This window comes from Spinacia oleracea, chromosome 1 (assembly GCF_020520425.1).
Source record: "Spinacia oleracea cultivar Varoflay chromosome 1, BTI_SOV_V1, whole genome shotgun sequence".
Taxonomy (NCBI): Eukaryota; Viridiplantae; Streptophyta; class Magnoliopsida; order Caryophyllales; family Amaranthaceae; genus Spinacia; species Spinacia oleracea.
In genome coordinates this window covers 63,942,890-63,963,964 of record NC_079487.1, presented here as the reverse complement: position 1 = coordinate 63,963,964, position 21,075 = coordinate 63,942,890, and the positions used below count along the sequence as shown (strand labels likewise).

Sequence of the window (21,075 nt, the reverse complement as noted above, 5' to 3'; positions counted from 1 at the left end):
AAATAATTGCACAATTAGTTTTTTTCTACCTTGGGGGACGGCGCGCGTTAGCGCGTCGGCCAACAACTAGTTTTAATAAACGGAAGGAATAGGCTAGTGCCTCCTGTACGAATGAACCCAATTTATTTAATTTGCTGTACCCACTTTTCTATCTCCATTCTCTCTCCTCTTTCACTCATCCTCTTCCAAATCTGGATAATTAAACCAAAGCACCATAATTAACTCCAAACTTTCTTTTTATCTCTTTTTTTTTCTCTATGCCTCTTTTTTGTTAAATTTATGCTCCAGGAAATCATCAATGGCACATAGCCCATCAATTTCAATTTCAGCTCACATGAATATATTCCCAATTCTCCATGGAAGAGGGGAGCTTAATTAGTGCTTGTGAGTTTGTACTTCCGTGAGTAATCTGATTTTAAGCTCGAGTATGTGCGACACACTGACCCAAAATAAAAAATCTGTAATTTGTGAAGATTAAATTTAACGATTATGTATCTCCAATGGCTTCTGATGTATCTCCAATGGCTTTCTGATGTATCTCCTATGCCATTCTAATGTATCTATATCTCTATGCTATTTCCAATGTATCTCTATGATATTTCGAATGTATCTGCAATGCATCATCGATGTATCTTTGTTTTCTAATACTTGGATGGGGATGATGAAGATGGAGGAGAGAGAATGATGGAATTGGTCGGTCGTTTTTTGCTTTTTTATGTTTTTATTTTGGTCATGATTGAGAAAAGGAGAAGTTGAAGTACGAGAGAGGACGAAATATCAAAGCAAGCCATGTGGAAAGTTGGGTATCACTTAGGTGTGTAAATGAGCCGAGCCGGTCAATAAACTACTCGGGCTCGGGCTCGTTTAAAGCTCGTTAATGTTCGTTCATTTATTAAACGAGCCGAGCTTGAACAACTTTTGAAGCTCGCTTAATAAACGAGCTTGAACATGAACATAGGTATGCTCGTTCATTTAAGTTCATGAACAACTCGTTCATTTATGTTCATGAACAACTCGTTCATTTATGTTCGTGAACAAGTTCGTCTAGTTATGTTATGTATCATATTTTACCATATATACGTTTTTCAAATATAAATAAAAATCATGTTTTTGACTTTTGAAATCTATAATAGAATAAAAATATTTTGAAATAAAATTTTAATTGCTAAATTAGTGCTCTTTGACTCTTTTTAAATTATTAGTTTGTTTATCAAATAAAGTAATGTACTTTAATCTTTATTATTAGATATGATTATAATTTGTTAGATTTTCAAGTGGTTATACTCTAAAGCTCGTTTAAGAATGCTCGTTCATGAAAAAAGCTCGTTTATAAACTCGGCTCGATTAATAAATGAGTCGTTCACGAACAGTTCGCGAACACAAATCTTTTAAACGAACCGAGCTTGAACAGATTTTTGAGCTCGGTTAAAAGCTCGGGCTCGGGCTCGAGCTCGCATTAGTTAAATGAACATGAACATGAACAGGGTAAAGCTCGGCTCGGCTCGTTTACACCCCTAGTATCACTATGACGTGTAGCTGTATAGTTATGATTCTCGTATTAACGAGACGCGCGTATTTTGAGTCGTCTGATGTATTTGATCTAACGGTTGAGAGAGTTTCTCACGCTTCTCACGTTTATTAGCTTTCTCACCGGATCTCAACCCTATATATATATATATATATATATATATATATATATATATATATATATATATATATATATATATATATATATATATATATATATATATATATATATATATATATATATATATATATATATATATATATATTAGATTTGGAGGCCTGCAAATTAAAAGTATAAGAACAGATCTTAAGAAAAATACTTCGTATAAGAGAAGAGAACTCTCGAGAGTGGCATTATCATGATGAATGAATTCTGTTTTGAGAGATCAAACCTATATACTCCGTATGTTCCAGATTCTAGGTCGGATAAAACTGTTATTTTAAGTTCAATTTCTTTTATTGTAAAATTTATTTTAATTTAGTAGTTTATAATTAAGTAGAAGTCAGTAAAATAGATAAACAAGAGTAATCCACTCTCATCAAGGGCTAAGATTTAATAAATTATGGTGGCTACCGTTTTATTGTGGTATTGTGAAATTATCTATACATTTCCAAAATTACAGTAATTTTTTAGAAATTTTACCAGTATATAATTCGATGTACTAATAACCAAATTATTATATTAAAGACCGCTTAAAATACAAGTGAATAGAACTCAAAAAAATGGAGCTAGTAAGTGCTAGTAGAATTTTGACCATTATTTTCTTAATTTTTATTAACTTTATTAATTGTTTCTGTTGGAAATTCTCATTGGGAAACACAAAGGAAAAAAGGGTGAGTGAAAATTCAAGAGTCCCACATTGGAAAAACTCTTCATATTCCTCTTGTTTATTAATTGGGGAATGAGTGTAACTCTTGTTTAAGAAAGTGTGAGAATGGTATGGGTGGACACATCACACACGCGCGCGCGCGCCGGGCCGGGCGCGGGCCGCGGGCCGCGGGCCGCGGGCCGCGGGCCGCGGGCCGTGGGCCGTGGGCCGTGGGCCGTGGGCCTTGGTACTTGGTACTTGGGAATGCGGTTCGCGGGCGTGGGGTGGGTTTTGTGGGTCAACCCTATTCTTTTTGGTAACTGGACCGTTTTGCTTAAGTCATTGTTACGGGAATCTGTATTGATTACGTAACCGTTGGATTAATTACCATTAATTACGTCCGTTACTACATTCAATGTCTCTGACCGTTTTTGGCTGTTGCAACATTCATTCCCTCAGCCGTTTTTGTCTGTTGCAATGCTTTCCTTCTAATTATTTAAATCAGAGTTTCAGTTCCCTTCTCACAGAAAATCATACACACAAAATACGAAAACACATTCTTACTCTCACACAAAATTGCTCTCGGTTTTGGGCATACGTTCTGACTCCATCCGGCTTTGTGAGTGCACACAACGTCGGAGTTGCGCTAATCCTGGAGGGCGACCGCATTCTGTTCTACTGCACCGGGAGGTAGCGCGGAATCGTCTTTTAGGACAGTGGGTGTCCACGACGCAACAATTGTTCTTCGTTCAGTTCATCGAATCAGATAAGTTTGTTCTAATTTTCGCTTTAATCGCAACAATCTAAAAGACGATTATTATGGCTTTGACTTCCAAATTCATGATTCCTGATATGTCTAAGTTAGAACCTCTTGATGGCAAGAATTATAAACGTTGGGCTGTTAGGATGCGATTCTATTTAGAACAAATTGAGATTGCTTATGTGCTTGATGACGTTGTCGAACCTGATGATGAAACTGAATTGCATGCTTTTGAGTTGAAATTTGCTAAAGATGATAGGACATGTAAGGGCATGTTGCTGCATCATATGTCGAATACTTTGCTTGATATCTATATGGGGTTTAATCATGCTAGGGATATTTGGGATGCATTAGAAAAGAAATATGGAACTGATGATGCTGGTACTAAGCGTTATTGTGTCAGTAAGTGGTTAGCTTTTCAAGTCCAAGATGATAAACCAATTATTGATCAGATTCATGCTTATGAAAATATTTGCATTGCTATGGCTGCCGAGGGTTTGAGTATTTGTGATATTACCCTTGCTATAGTTTTAATTGAGAAACTCCCACCCTCTTGGAAAGATTTTCGTAATCAGTTAATGCATAAGAAAAAGGACCTTACCTTAGAGGAGCTTGTAGGTCACCTGAAAATTGAGGAGGAAAATCGTATTAAGGATAAGGGTCAATCTGTGTTTTCCGGGTCTGCTAAGGCTAACCTTGTAGAACCTAAGCCTCATGCATATTCTGAAAAGTTTAAGGGAAAGGGAAGTCCTTTCAAGCCTCAAGGGAAACCAATGAAGTATAAGTTCAAGGGCAAGTGTTTTGAATGTGGGAAAACTGGTCACAAGTCTGTAGATTGCAGATCCAAGAAGAAGTCGGATCAGAACCAAGCCAACCTTGCTGAAGCTAATGAAGTTTCTAATCCTAACCATTTTGTTGCGGTTGTTTCAGAAGCTAACTTGACAGGTAATGTTGCTGAATGGATCGTTGATACTGGAGCAACGAGACATATCTGCACCAACAAAGACATGTTCACTACCTACGAAAAAACTGATGGTGAAAATGTCTTCATGGGTAATTCAGCTTCTGCAACTGTTCAAGGCAAAGGGAAGATCGTTCTCACTCTTACCTCTGGAAAACTTATTACTCTTACCAATGTGTTGCATGTTCCAGAAATGCGTAGGAACCTGATTTCTGGTAGCTTGCTAATGAAGGCTGGATTGAAGCTTTCATTTGATTCTGATAGGCTTGTTATTACTCATAATGGGGAGTTTGTGGGAAAGGGTTTCTGTAATGGGGGTTTATTTACTCTTGATGTCAAACTTGAAATTATGAATAAGAATGCTAGTACTTCTTCTGTTTATATTGCTGAGTCTATTGATTTATGGCATGCAAGGTTGGGTCATCTTAACATTGCTTCAATTAAAAGGCTTAAACAACTTAACTTGATTCCCAGTTTTTCTAAAACTGATTTTGCAAAATGTGAAGTATGTGTTGAGGCCAAGTTTGCAAAGAAGCCATTTAAATCAATAGATAGACAAACTAAAGTACTAGAGCTTGTTCATAGTGACTTGGGGGATTTTAAAAATTATGAGAGCAGGGGTGGTAAAAGGTATTATATTACTTTTGTTGATGACTGCTCAAGATTCACCATGGTTTATCTTCTCAGGTCAAAAGATGAGGCTGAGGAAATGTTCCTCAAATACAAGGCCGAAGTGGAGAACCAACTTGATAGGAAGATCAAGAGACTTAGGAGTGATAGGGGTGGTGAATATGACCCTAACACTCTTAAGGCATTTTGTGAGCAGAATGGGATCATTCATGAGACAACGGCTCCCTACACACCCGAGCAGAACGGGATTGCTGAAAGGAAGAACAGAACATTGAAGAACATGATGAATTCTATGCTTATTAGTTCTGGGTTTTCTGATAACATGTGGGGGGAAGCTATATTATCTGCTTGTCATGTTTTAAACAGGGTACCTCACAAGAAGCTAGACAAGACTCCATACGAAATATGGAAGGGTCGTGCACCTAACCTAAGTTATTTGAAAGTGTGGGGGTGTCTAGCAAAGGTGGCTATACCCAGCTTCAAAAGGGACAAGATTGGTCCTAAAACGGTTGATTGTATTTTTATTGGTTATGCTTACCAAAGTGCTGCATATCGTTTTCTTGTTAAAGGTGCTAACAATTCTTATGCAGGTGGTAACATCATTGAGGCAAGAGATGCCGAGTTTTTTGAAACAGTATTTCCTTTGAAAATATCTTGTATCAATGATGTGCCTTCTTCTAGCACTTCTTCTAGTATGCCTGTTGTTGCTCCTCCCACCTCTGATGTGAATTCTGAATTGGAGCCAAGGAGGAGCAAGAGGGCAAGAAAGGAAACCAGTTATGGTGATGATTTTATTACTGCTTTCTTAACTGAACCTTACTTGATTGATGATGACTTTGTTTATGTCTTTATTTTGGAAGATGATCCTAGGACCTATGAAGAGGCTATGAAATCTGTTGATGCAGTGTTTTGGAAAGAGGCAATAGATAGTGAACTTCAGTCAATCCTAAGTAACAATACTTGGGAGTTGGTTGATCTGCCTAGGGGTTGCAAGCCCATTACTTGTAAATGGATCTTTAGGAAAAAATTGAAATCCACTGGATCCATTGACAAGTATAAGGCTAGAATTGTGGTAAGGGGATTCACCCAAAGGCATGGTATTGATTATTTTGATACTTATTCTCCTGTCACTAAAATTGCTACTATTAGAACTTTGATTGCTCTTGCTTGCATTCATGATCTTGTTGTGCATCAAATGGATGTTAAAACTGCATTCTTAAATGGTGATTTGGATGAGGAAATTTACATGGTTCAACCGGAAGGGTTTGTTGTTCCTGGTCAAGAGAATAAGGTTTGTAAATTAGTCAAGTCCTTGTATGGGCTTAAGCAAGCTCCAAAGCAATGGCATGACAAATTTGACAAGACTATGACAGGTAATGGGTTCCATGTAAATGAAGGTGATTCTTGTGTTTACTCTAAGCATGATTCTGATGGTTGTGTGATTATTTGTCTTTATGTGGATGATATGTTAATTTTTGGGACTAATTTGGATCGAGTAAATGAGACAAAAAGTTTTCTAAGTTCTAAGTTTGAAATGAAAGATATGGGTGAGGCAGATGTGATTTTAGGAGTAAAAATCAAGAGAACTCCAAATGGCATTTGTCTTAGCCAAGCTCACTATGTTGAAAAGTTACTTAAAAAATTTAACTCTTTTGACGTCGATCCAGTTAGGACTCCCTATGATCCAAGCATCCACTTAAGGAAAAATAATGGTGATCCTGTTAGCCAATCTGAATATGCTAAGATTATTGGTAGTGTTATGTTTCTGATGAACTACACTAGACCTGACATTGCTTATTCTGTGAGTAGATTAAGCAGGTATACTCATAACCCAAGTCATGAACATTGGGATGCTTTGAAGAGATTGCTCAGGTACCTTAAGGGTACCATGGATTGGAGTTTGCACTACTCCAAGTTTCCAGGAGTTTTGGAAGGCTATTGTGATGCTAACTGGGTTTCTGGCAATGATGAAATTAACTCTACCAGTGGTTATGTTTTCACCCTAGGGGGTGGAGCTGTGTCTTGGAAATCTTGTAAACAATCTTGTACTGCTATGTCTACTATGGAATCTGAGTTTATTGCTCTTGAATTGGCAGGTCATGAGGCAGAATGGTTGAGAAATGTGCTTGCAGATATTCCGCTGTGGGGGAAGCCAGCTCCTTCAGTTGCACTTCATTGTGATTCGCAAGCGGCTATTGCTGTGGCAAACAACCATGCCTACAATGGGAAGAAAAGGCACATTCGTTTGAGGCACAAGGCCATCAAAGAATTGTTGTCAAGTGGGGTGATATCACTAGACTATGTAAAGTCTGAAATGAACATTGCGGATCCGTTAACGAAAGGCCTATGTAGAAAACTAGTTTTGGAAACATCGGAAGGGATGGGCCTGAAGCCCGTTGAATGAATTGTAAAATAATGAACTCCTACTCACAGAGTTCAAAGGACGACATTATTGTTATAATTCGGAAGCACAAAATTTTATTTTTTGTCCATCCCCTAGATGTTATAATGTGCTTGCTACAATAGGAAAGAGGTTGAGCATACGGCTCTTAATGAACCCATACCATATGTTTGGTGGTGTGAATGTAGCTCACACTTGATGGGATTCACCTACGTAGGTGTGGAAGTGTGGCCGCTTCCTATGAGAATTGCGATATGGGCTATTCTCTAGAGCACCTATGAGCATATCCAGGTCGGACGTATGGCCAGTATAAGGCGTCACTTTATTCGCGGAGTCAGAATGTCATACATATTCAGTTGCGTGCTTTAAGTGACGGGTTTCTATCTCCCTATCAAGTTCAATACGAAAGTCACTTGGTAGGAAAGAGATCATAGCTTAAATGTCACTAAGTGTTAATTCAAGTCGAAAGACATTGACACCTATTCAATTGTTTTGTTTGCCCAAAACCAATATCCTTCTCCTTTCTTTTCTTTCTTTTCCGCATATTCGAACCTGTGGGGGATTGTTGGAAATTCTCATTGGGAAACACAAAGGAAAAAAGGGTGAGTGAAAATTCAAGAGTCCCACATTGGAAAAACTCTTCATATTCCTCTTGTTTATTAATTGGGGAATGAGTGTAACTCTTGTTTAAGAAAGTGTGAGAATGGTATGGGTGGACACATCACACACGCGCGCGCGCGCCGGGCCGGGCGCGGGCCGCGGGCCGCGGGCCGTGGGCCGTGGGCCTTGGGCCTTGGGCCTTGGGCCTTGGGCCTTGGTACTTGGTACTTGGTACTTGGGAATGCGGTTCGCGGGCGTGGGGTGGGTTTTGTGGGTCAACCCTATTCTTTTTGGTAACTGGACCGTTTTGCTTAAGTCATTGTTACGGGAATCTGTATTGATTACGTAACCGTTGGATTAATTACCATTAATTACGTCCGTTACTACATTCAATGTCTCTGACCGTTTTTGGCTGTTGCAACATTCATTCCCTCAGCCGTTTTTGTCTGTTGCAATGCTTTCCTTCTAATTATTTAAATCAGAGTTTCAGTTCCCTTCTCACAGAAAATCATACACACAAAATACGAAAACACATTCTTACTCTCACACAAAATTGCTCTCGGTTTTGGGCATACGTTCTGACTCCATCCGGCTTTGTGAGTGCACACAACGTCGGAGTTGCGCTAATCCTGGAGGGCGACCGCATTCTGTTCTACTGCACCGGGAGGTAGCGCGGAATCGTCTTTTAGGACAGTGGGTGTCCACGACGCAACAATTGTTCTTCGTTCAGTTCATCGAATCAGATAAGTTTGTTCTAATTTTCGCTTTAATCGCAACAGTTTCTTCATGAGAGTAATCTGAGTATTGTGTGATTAAGCGTCTCACATCGAAGATTAATGGACTATTTCGCCTATCACCAATTAGATTTAGGATCATATCACATCAAACTTATATACACTAGTTGTTGGACTGTGCGCGTCAAGATATAAAAATCACCAATGTAAATAAATTCCGAATCAAGACCCACAATCCCTTCATTTAATTATTTGGGAGATTTATAAAATAAAGAATAAAACATAGTAGTTACATGATGTAGTTTTAAAGTCCTATTACCTGTAAATATTTGCAAACACGGATTTAATAGACGAAAGAAAGATGTAGGCACTTACATAACACAGGTTCGATATTGTTTCCTATTACATAGGTAAGCAAAAGGTGCAATAGATATTTGTTAGTAGGGATGTCAACGAGCCGAGCCGAGCCGAGTATTTGGATGTTCGAGCTAGGCTTGATAAGAAATTTCCGAGCTCGAGCTCGAGCCGAGCTCAAACGAGCTTTCACTTTCCCTGTTCGAGCTTGGCTCATTTAAGTTTTTCGTTGTTCGAGCTTAGCTCACGAGTAGCTTGTTTAAGTTCAAGCTCGAGCCGAGCCGAGGTATTAACAAACGAGCCTTAATAAGCGAGCTTTTAACAAACAAGCCTTAATAAACAAACAAGATCGAATTTAAATGATCATATTAATAAATGAAATATTGTTTTAAAAAATTATAAAAACATAACCATACCCAAATAAAAAGTTAGCACACTATACTAGCTAATACTATTTTATAAATTATAATCTCCTAAAAATCAAAATCTAACAAAATAATTGCAACTTATATTTACTTATAAATAAAAATTTGTCATATTTTTTTTAGAAATTTAATATAAACGAGCTTGAACAAGCTTTTAAACGAGCTTATAAACGAACACGAACGAGCTTGGAAGCGAACATGAACGAGTTGTTCGCGAGCCTAAACGAGCCGAACACTAGGCTGTTCGAGCTAGTATCATTTATTAAACGAGCTTAAATTTTTTGTTCAAGCTCGTTTATTAATTTATTGAACGAGCTTTGACCGAGCTTGTTCACGAATTGTTCACGAGCGTATCGGCTCATTGACATCCCTATTTGTTAGGAACAAGAAAATCCAAGCCTTTCATGTTCCTTTGAAAAAAAAACCACCACATAATGTAGTTCAAAATAAGCAATGCAACATTAACATGGGTTGCTTGCAAAAGGCGTTATGCATATTGCCAACATACATAGTTTTTCTAGTACATAGTTTTCACACATACTAATATATACTACTCCATACAAAACCAAACACTCTAATAATTAAAAAAATAAATCTAAAATAAAATTTATCCAAAATCAAACACTAATCTATAAAAATAAAATTCATCCAAAATCAAACAATAATCTAAAATAAAATTCAACCCAAAATCAAACACTAATCCAATATTAGAGCGTCACGTAGAAAATCTAATTGTTTCGGCCAATGAAAAATAAGATTTCAAAATTATTTTTGAACTAAAAAAGTCGAGTAGGTGCTACGTGGTTTTTTTTATTAATTAATTTACAAATATTACGCATAAACAAATTCATCCAAAATCAAACACAAAATAAAATTCATTCCAAAATAAAAACTAATCTAATCTAATAAATAAAATATGGCGGTAGATATGTATAAGAGTTTTATTTTAACTTAACAATTTAATAGAATCGTGCATCGCACAGGCTAAAATTTAGTCCTAATTATATGAGTAGCTTTCTTAAAACAGTCTCGCTCGTTTATTAACCTTGCTGGACTCGGTAATGTTGCCGACGTGGCCTATGTATTCGCGCCAAAACGTCCCGTCTTTGAGTTTTCAGGCCATCTTCATTCCTCTGGTTCTCTTCTTTCTTTTTAATTTTTTTTTCTTCTGAATTTCACTCCCTTCCCATCCACTTTTACTGGGCATAAAATTCTTCTTCTTTCTTCTTCTATACTCAATTTGATTAAAATAAAAATTTCTAATCAATCAATTATGTATAATGGTACTCTAATTAAATGAGGAGTTTTTCTAAAAAAATAAATCATCGGATATCTTGATATTTATTCCCTTTTAAATTTCAAGTTTTTGTATTTATCGCCTTATAAAATATAATTTCATAAATTACCACCTTAATTTTATTAAAGTTTTTATATTTACCACTTTTTGATGAATTTCATTCAAATTTTCGTTAATGTGGGCCCTATTTACCTAATTGTTTTAATGGTAAACCTAATAAAGTAGGAGGAAAATTAATTTTTTTGGTTAAGTGAGGCCCACATAGACGGATAATTGGACGAAATCTGTTAAAAAGATGGTGAATACAAAAACTTGAAACTTATAAAAGGTGGTAAATATGAATAAATATTTTATAAGGTGGTAAATACAAAAACTTGAAACTTATAAAATGGGGTAAATATGAAAAAAATTTGCTGGCCGGTCGTGCTCCGTGCTTGGCCGGTTGGCTTGGCTCATTAGATAGGTTATTATAATAAGTTAATAACCTAGTCTACATGTTTTCCTAACCTAAGGCAAGAGAAACCCTAATTCTCTTTGTGCCTCCATGAGAGTGTTCATCCCAAAAGCTAAACTATCTTGAATGAGGTCTAAGCTATCAATCTCAAGACGGATCTGAACGTGTCGGTGAACCAATTAGAAGAACGACATTTGGAGTTCTTATTCATGTTTGTGTTCGTTGAACTAAGGGAAAACACGCTACAAACGTAAGTAATGCTTGATCTGTACTTTATACATGCTTTCTGACTTTGAGGTTATTCCGCTATCATATTATATATTTAACTGTAAATCTCTACAAACGCATGCATCAAATAACGATACACATACTCCCTCCGTCTTAAAATTATAGTCTCTTTTGACTAAAAACACATATTTTAAGAAAAGTGGAATTAAGTGTGTGGACAATTGAAATATACTCCCTCCGTCCCAGATTAGTTGTTACACTTTCCTTTTTCGTGCGTCCCAGATTAGTTGTTACACTTCTAGATTAGGAATGGCCCCACAATTATTATATTGTCTCTCTCTTCCCACTAAATCTTTTTTTGTCCCCACACCCTCTCTCATTCAATTAAAAAAATACCCCACTAACTCCTATCACATCTACTTTTTCAATAAAATATTAATTGATAACCACACTACTACTTATCGCATTAAACTGTGTGTCCAGGAAAGTGTAACAACTATTCTCGGACAGAGGAAGTAGTACATTGATGATGAAAAAGTAGAATATAGTACATGTAAAAAAGAATAAAGTACACGGAGAAGAGAAAATAGTACATGTTAAAAGGAATAAAGTACATTTTCTTTTTGTTTTGTGGTCTCAACTGAAGGTAACATGGAATTTTTTTGTGTTTAAATAAGGAAATAGGACTATAATTATGGGACGCCTGATTTGGAAAGCAGAACTATAATTTTGGGACGGAGGGAGTATTAAAAATAGAGTAAAAATTAGGCAAATTTTAAATTTTTCAAAAAGGACTTTTTATAACTCAAATTTTGCGAGAAAGGACCTTATATAATTTTTTTGTGAACTGATAAGATATGTTACGCAGAATGTCGACTATCGATGCTATCAACGATGTTACCAACGGAGCTCACAATGAGCACCATGTTCATGATAATAACAATGTTATCCACGAGGAGAATGTCCACACCTTAATTTATTTTATTTTTGCGAGAAATGAACTAAGGGAAGTTTCCGGCATTGAATGAGCTTTTCCGGGCATTGACTTGCGCGTGAGCAGCACGTGTGGCGTAACTTCGCTAAACACACTGATTTTCCAGAGTCTTGAATTTTCAAACTTGATTTTTTTCGATTTTTTTTTTTTTGAACTTTAGATTTTAAAGCTTAGAATTTTGGAGGAAAATTGAGTGTGGTTAGCAAAATAAAGCCACACGTGCTTCTCACGTGCAAGTCAATGGCCGAAAAAGCCCAGTCAATGCCGAAAACTTACTTTTGGTTGTCTTTCTTAAAAAAAATTACATTAAGGTGTGATTTCACACAAAAAAAAATATATAAGTTCCTTTCTCGCAAAAAATATTTACATTAAGGTGTGATTTTACAAAAAAAATTATATAAGGTCATTTCTCACCAAATTAGAGTTATAAAATGTCATTTTTAGCAAATTTGCCTAAAAATTATTCCTATGTACAATTAATTAATCGGATATTTCATGAAATGCCCCCGAGTTTTGCCATAATTCACCAAACGCCCATCAAGTTTCAATAATTCATAAAATACCCCTCACAATTCGTACAAATACCCAACATACCCTTACTAATAACGGACCGTTAGTCTGCCGTTAGCCAAGTTTCCAATTCACCCAAATGCCCCTATTCTGAAACTTATTTCACCAAATGCCCCTATTGTGAAACTTATTTCCACCAAATGCCCCAAACTTAAATATAGCTATTTTGATGTTTCAGCGACTAGTTTTTGTGTTTGAAAGGTAGCTGTTGGTCACGGTTGACTATAAAAGCCCCTTTGCTGAATGGTTCTTGTAAGTTAGATGTTATTTTGATTTGCATTGCTAATTTCATAAGATTTTTGTCATGAGTTTTCTTTCAAAATCATCATCCACACCCAATGAGTCCACATATATTAGAGTACCTACCAAATTTTGTTATTGTGGTAAGAAATTTGTCATTCGAAGCTCTGATATAACACTCAATCCACAAAGGTTGTACTACAAGTGTGATCCTTGAAACAATCTGAGATGGTACAAGGGAGTAGTTGAGCAAGAAAACAAGGGGCAACAACATGAAGGACAATGCGGGGGAAGCTTAGACGAAGGAGAAAGTATTGAAAACAGGCGAAACAGTAAGATGCAAGAAGAATTGAAGCAAATGAAGAAGAAGCTAAAACAACAACAAAAAGTAGTCAAAGTTGTAATACAAATGGGGATATTGATGTTTGTAATTTTACTGTTTGTAATCATGAAGTAAACACAAATAATGAGAAACAAATTCACATTTCATAAATAATTGATGTTGCATAATCTGCACAAATTACCAAACTGGGAAGCATTCCTGTTTTTAGCTTCACTTACAAAACATCTTTGCACCAACTACTTTTAATGTTATATATTTTCTACTCAATGAATATGTGCAAGATCAAAACAGATGTGCAAAAAACTACCCCAAAAGGCATTAGCAGCTATCCAGAAGAGCTTGTGGAACACCACTTCAACCTCTATTCCTACCACAATAACAAAATTTGTTAGGTACCCTAATATATGTGGACTCATTGGGTGTGGAAGATGATTTTGAAAGAAAACTCATGACACAAATCTTATGAAATTAGCAAAGTAAAGTAAAATAATATCTAAAATACAAGAACCATTCAGCAAAGGGGTTTTTATAGCCAACCATGACCAAGAATCACTTTTCAAACACAAAAACTAGCCATCGGAACATCATAATAGCTATATTTAAATTTGGGGCATTTGGTGAAATAAGTTTCATAATAGGGGCATTTGGTGAAATAAGTTTTAGAATAGGGGCATTTGGGTGAATTGGAAACTTGGCTAACGGCGGACTAACGGCCCGTTATTAGTAAGGGTATGTTGGGTATTTGTACGAATTGTGAGGGGTATTTTATGAATTATTGAAACTTAATGGGCGTTTAGTGAATTATGGCAAAACTCGAGGGCATTTCATGAAATTTCCGTTAATTAATTGTACCTCGGATGCCGTAAGACCTTTTGAAAGAAAAAATGAAGTCTTCCCCATGAATAGAGTCCAAGTCAACACGCGCCAAATTCGTCAAGGTCGTCAACGGTCCTCAAATTCATGAACCTCAAAGTCTCGTGTCATCATTTGTTTTCTTCCCAACCCCATTAAACATAAGAAACATTATTCACAACTCAATTTCACATCAGAAATTACATATTAATTATCCTCCGATTTCTACAAAAGTATAGCAATGGCCTCATTATTAGCATCCCCAACAGTACGCTTTACCGCGTTAACCCTCCTTATGATAACTTATGTTATAGGGTTTATTAATAATCACAACTCTATGGCTTACGCCATCCAATCATGCGCTGGGGATATCCCGAGCTTAGTTAGCCAATGCGCCAAATATGTGCGGAAGGTGGGCGCAAAATCTCCACCTTCTGCACAATGTTGTGCTACGGCAAGGAACGCTGATGTCGTTTGCTTATGCAAGTATGTTACTGACGGAATTGAGAAGTTTATTAGCGTTGATAAATCTGTTTATATTGCTCAATATTGTGGTATTCCTTTTCAGCATGGTGCTAAATGTGGAAGTAAGTATTCTACATTTCTACTCCTTTTCTTTACATGTATACTTATTACGGAGTACTCGCAAACATATATAAGTGATGGCCCGTAAATCTGTAATAGATTGGGTCTTAATTTTTAGACCTATATCCGAGCCATACCACACTCCAAGCCGGAGAATGATAGAGTAACCCTAAGGGTTGGTAACCCTTTTCAATATTGATTTTTGATTGGTTACAAATGCATTGAAACTTTGCATACAACACTTTCTCTCTCCAATTAATTATGTTTATATATTTTTTTATGTTATATGTATCTTAGGGGTTGCCAACCCTTAGGGTCAACCAAACATTTTCCCTCCAAGCCTCAGCTCTAAAATTACAAGATCGTACTCAAACTCTCTGTTTGGAAGCCAACCATAAATTGTGTCAATGAGATGAATTTGTATGTAAATTTGTAAGAAAAATTAATTTTCATGATAATGTTAGTTCACTCAAAATTATCTCTTTTTCTTCTTAAATTTTCATTACCATTCATTACCATTTGCTGAGTGATTTTGGGTAGGAAAGCAAATTTATGAAGAAAAACATCTACTTTGAGATAAAGTTTCTTTATCATGAACATTATAATGTTATTTTCTTGGCAGATAATACTTAGATATATTATCATTTCAACATTTATTACCAGCTATTGAATGAGCTGTCAAAATCTAAAATTACAAGACCTTACTCAATCCTATGAGTCTGATAGGATAAGAATAAGATTTATACAAAGTAATGTTAAAAGTATCAAAATTATGTACTCATTCATGATGATAAAGGGAGGAAATATAAAGTAGGGGGTATGAGTTACAACCGGCACACATTGTTTCATCTATACCATGAGCATGAGGCCCATAATTTCTAGTATGGGTAGGGATGGCAACGGGTAGGATCTGGATCGGATTCTCTGGGATTCAGATTCAGATCCATTTTGTAGGCAAGGATCCAGATCCTATCCGGATCCGTTGGGTAATAAAATTGAGGATCCAGATCCAGATCGGATAGATCATACGGATCAGGGTCCAAAACGGATCCTACCTTATTTTTTCATCAAACGGCCCTAATTTTCATTTTAACCTTAAAACATAGTTTAATAACTTCAATAACAACGCTATTTGTCCATACAAGCATTCACTAAACTCAAATTTTACAAATCCAACATAAATAATATTAAAAGTTCAATAATGCTACAATTTTTAAGTCTTTATTTTTATATTTTAATTTTTTTTAAAAATAAAAACAGGTAAACGGATCTGGATCCGGGTAATGACTTAGGACACGATCCAAATCCGTTTTTAAAACCAAGGATCCATATCCTACCCGGATCCGTCGGGTCCAAAAATTGAGGATCCAGATATGTTGAAAACGGATCTGGCTCCACGGATCTGGGTCGAGTCCATTATCCACTGTCATCCCTAAGTATGGGTTTGCCAAATGGCGATTTACCGCCGTAGAGCTAATTGTATACCTTGAATATGTTACATTTTCTAGAAGGAATTTCCTAGAGTCACAAGTGGTTGCATTTAAGGCCATAATGAAATCCCTTGCTAAGGTGGGGTGGTTGAGTCCAATTATTCCATTGGAGTTAAGTTGTTCATCCCCACCAACCTTTTTTTTATCCCAACCAATTCCGTTAAATAAGTAAGGATAACCAATTTATGGACCAAAACCAAAGCCCATAGACATACACATACACATAGACATAGGTGTCGCTCAAAATAGTAGGATACGTGGTCCCATCAATGTTCAACCAAATTCCCTACACCCAAAGAAATAGGCTTTCTTTAATTAAGAGTTGTTAACTGATTTGATTAGATGTTACTTATTTGTATTAACCGGTTTGACTATCAGATAGAATTAGATGTTTGAGTAAAAGTGTTAGGATTTGTTATGTTCGGATCTATTTGGCCAGTAAAGTCAATTATCTTACTCATCAATACTGTATTTGTTACATTCATTTTCAATTTTAGTCGAATTTTGCCTATTGTTTGAGTCATGACATTTTTATGACAACCTGGGTTTAGGCAAGGAATCGGTTCTATGAAAAATGTAAGATAGTCATATAAGACGGGTGATACATTTGTGATATCTTGTCCAAATAGGGGTATTTTAGTAAATATCTAAGCCAAATAGGGAGTATTATGGGACATGAAATATCTAGTTTCCCTTGTACATTTTCCTATATATACTTCTGCAAGCATAGTTCCTTTGTTCTCAAACTAAATCAGAGAAAGAGAAACAACCGAAATTGAGAATTGAATATGGCATTAGTAAGTCCTAAATTGCGTTTGACGGCAATTACAATCATTGTCATGTGTTGTATTATATCGTTTGGTAACGAAAAGTTAATGGCATATGGGCAATGCGAAGGGGATATAACAGGCATAATTAGCAAGTGTGCTAAGTATGTGAGAAAGGCAGGGCCGAAAACCCCGCCATCCTCACAATGTTGCGCTTCAGTTAAGAAGGCTAACATTCCATGCTTATGCAAGTATGTTACTAAGGATGTTGAGGAATATGTTAGCGTTGAGAAGGCTGTTTATGTTGCTCAATATTGTGGTATTACTTTGCATCACGGCTCTAAATGTGGAAGTAAGTGTCTATATTTTACTTGTTAACTACTCTTCTCTTTTTTAATTTTATTCACTTCACATATTTCATACTATGTACATCTTTATAGACAAGCTAGGCCGCATACCTAATACTAAATATTTGGTCTCATGACTTCAAAGTCCTAAGCCAAACCTCATTAGAAGTTCTTTGTAAGTAAGAAATCTTAGTATTATCTTACCAGTTACCATTCCTCCTCATTCAGCTTCCAATGAGTTTAATTTGATCTACAAATCTGACTAAGATTATGTATGTGAGAAGTACGTGCTACTGTGCTAGTGTAGTAGATCCCCTTTTCCTTGCCCTCAAATTCATATAAGAATTTTCATACATACCTCTATTAATTTGTTATATGAAGCTTTTGCTTTTGTATTAAGCGAAAGCTTGATTGAATAATTATGAAATTAGAGTGTCACCTTTATTTTCCAGGTTGATATTTCAAATGTCAGATCATATTTTATTTTTTACATGCGTTCTATTTCTATATAGAGACTTTATCTCTTTTTTAATGTAATAGTATAGGCTATAGATAGATGCTCATATAATAAGCAGATCATTAAAAATAAATAAAAAACAGTGAATATACCTATTAACTGTCGGTGGACAAGGTATGATTAGGACACTGTAGTACTGAAGAATGAAGAGTATTCGTTTTTTACTCCGTATTTATGATTCGGGTCGGAGTAGGTATATTTGTTTTTTTATGTAATTATTGGGGGGTGAACACAAAGTTGGCTCAAATGAAGTTCTATCAAACAAAAATAGAAACAAAAACAAAAACAAAAACAAAAACAAGTTGGGTTAAATGAACAAGTAAACACGTATCGTATATTACGGAGTAGTATGATTCGGGGAAGGGAGTGTACTAAATCTTGTAAAAGTAAAAAAAAAATTATATGTCCCCCTCCCCTTTCTCCAACATAAGCGAAAAGCAACATTTACCTGAGTTTCAAGTCCTCCAAGACTTTTCAATATTATAAAAATATAAAAATATATCTAGTGCTTAAGACCCCCAAAAGTTATAGAAATATTTTAGACATACAGCCTAAAGATTATTTTTTTGGAAAAACTAGTCATTGCTTAACAGGGGGTATATGGTGAAAATTTTAGATACCAGAGAGGTTTGTGGTGAAAAAATAAAAGTTTCTTAAAAATAACATTAACTTAAATGCCACTTAACGGCAGAGTCACGTCATGCAAGAAAATGAAACCTATGGGTATATGGTGAATACATGAAACTGCAAGGGTATTTGGTACATGAAGTCAAACTTCGAGGACATTTCATGAAAAATCCGAAAAAGTTATTAATGTTCAATGGTTTTATGTCTAAGGTCGGATTCATCTTGGATTTACGTAATACTTCTATGCAGAATGTATTTTGCTGCTTCATACGTACTTTGTGAGGAAGTAATGTGAGGAAGTAATACAAAATACATTTCAAGCAATAACACGACAAAATAGGATAAAGACAAACACTAAAGGACAAAACACTAAATGACAAAAAACAACAATCAAATTTTGTTTTTTTATGTGAAAAATGTTTGTATGAGAAAAATGACGTTTGTTTTTAGTGCTTGTCATTTCTATATTTTGTTATTTTGTGGGTTGAGATGTTTTTTGTAATACATATCTGATATTGGTCACGCCGTTAGCTACTACTACTCCGTTTCAAAATGATATTTACACTTTCCATTTTAAGTTGTTTCATAATGTTATTTACATTGTGTTATTATTCTATTTTTTCACATAAAAATTTATTATCTTATCTCTCTTACCCCACAACATTTACAACTTTATACTCACATTCTCTTAGTCTATTCATTTTTTTCCTTGCATTTACCCACCTTTTTACACATCTATCTTACTTTATCCATATTTAATAAATTTTCACCCATATTTTTACATATTTTTCCTACTTTGGCTACCAGGTATTAGCCTCTAACTCCTTTTTACAGAGTACAAAACTACAATGTAAGCTTGTATAATTAGCATTTCTGACTTTTACCCTATTTTTTTGAGCAGGCTACACAATTCCATGAGCGTCGAAAGCAATGCAATGGCCGCCGTAGCTTATAACCAAATATTACGTTATGTTATGTTACGTTAGGTTATGTTATACAATGAAATGGCCGATGTAGCTTATAACGTTATAACCAAATGTTATGTTATGTTATGTTATACAATAAAATGGTCGACGTAGCTTAAATATAATGTTATGTTAATTATTTTACATGTATGCATAGTGCACTATCTAATAATAAAGTCATGTTTTTTAAGCTAAATTAGCTCTTAAGCCCGTTCCAAGAACGGGGATTAGTGGTTGGGTTAAACTGTCTTTTAAAATTCAATTTTTTTTTGGAGGGCTAGCTTGTATTTGAGTAGGAATATATGATTTAAAAGAGGTGAGAAATTTGAAGGTTAAAAGAATATACTTCATAAAATTAAATTAAATGATGAAATTAATATTAAGTGTTAAAGGAAGAGATGAATTGGAAAAGATTAAATAATGATATATGAATTAAAATGGTAAATAAAAACCAAATACTACCCGCCGCTCTCCATCCTCTCCCCTCTCTCATCTTCTAGGGTTTTTTTTTTATCGTCGTAGGCCGGAAATAGTCTAATTTCTTTAAAATGGTAAATAGATGTTGAATGGAGAATATGAAGTGGAAAATGTGCTAGAGTTAAAATGATGGATTAAAAAAGGGATGCCACATGTCAAAAAATGATGCATGAAAAAAGGAGATGCCACATGTCATCTATAGATTTATGGTTTTGCTTTTTAAATACTAGGTATAGATTTATTGAGCTGAATTGAACTGAATTGATCTAAACTGAACTGAATACTACTGAACTAAACCTGAATATTACTAAACTAAATTAAATAATGAATAATGAATAATGAATAAATAAATAAATAAATAAATAAAATTAAATAAATAATTAATAAGTACTAACTCCGTTTCTTTAAGTTTTTTACGCTTTGAAAAATGTATCCAACAATCAAAACTTTGACCATAAATTCTCACTAAACTAAATTAAATAATGAATAATGAATAATGAATAAATGAATGAATAAATAAATAAATAAAATTAATAAATAAAATTAAATAAATAAATAAATAAATAAAATTAAATAAATAATTAATAAGTACTAACTCCGTTTCTTTAAGTTTTTTACGCTTTGAAAAATGTATCCAACAATCAAAACTTTGACCATAAATTATGATAGGTTATGATACATATGACAAAACATAAATCATGCGGAAAAACCTTAATGCCAGGAAACATATTATTTACACATAATCATTTAGCATAATTTAGGAGCATACACTTTGTAGCGTGCCCTCCCTAGCTGCGCCCGAACCGAACAAGAACAAGTCTTTAGGACTCCAAATGTCGTCCCTCCGCAGAAAGTCCACAGTACGTCCGGATCCGCCTCAAGTTAGACCAACTAGAATCGCCCTTAAGGTTACTAGGAAATTCGGTTAATGTGTTTGCAAGTGTTTGGCTTATTTTTCTTTCAAAACTTACCCTTAGAATACTTCAATCCCGTATATATAAATTATGACCCTAGGCCCTTATTTATAGAGGTTTGGAAAGGGAATTGGAATCCTAGTAGGATACGATTTAATTAAACTTAGAATCCTACAAGGACTCTAATTAATTAAATAATCCTTTTAG

At 35.2% G+C, this 21,075-nt stretch overlaps 1 protein-coding gene across 2 annotated transcripts; it reads left to right on the top strand.

Annotated features, from left to right (window-relative positions):
* The first annotated feature begins 14,324 nt into the window (after positions 1-14,324).
* On the top strand, positions 14,325-19,673 carry LOC110791982 (uncharacterized). 2 transcript variants are annotated; one of them, XM_021996762.2, is made up of 2 exons: positions 14,325-14,766; positions 19,414-19,673. In XM_021996762.2, the coding sequence occupies exons 1-2, from the start codon at positions 14,421-14,423 to the stop codon at positions 19,428-19,430; spliced, it is 363 nt and encodes a 120-aa protein (XP_021852454.1). In that variant the 5' UTR covers positions 14,325-14,420; the 3' UTR covers positions 19,431-19,673. The 2 variants fall into 2 exon arrangements, with proteins under 2 accessions (XP_021852454.1, XP_021852455.1); XM_021996763.2 differs by lacking the exon at positions 14,325-14,766 and adding an exon at positions 16,952-17,373.
* Positions 19,674-21,075: the final 1,402 nt, after the last annotated feature.

Bases quoted from the DNA above. Each gene is read 5' to 3' on its own strand.
- LOC110791982 (XM_021996762.2), top strand. From the start codon at position 14,421: ATGGCCTCATTATTAGCATCCCCAACAGTACGCTTTACCGCGTTAACC.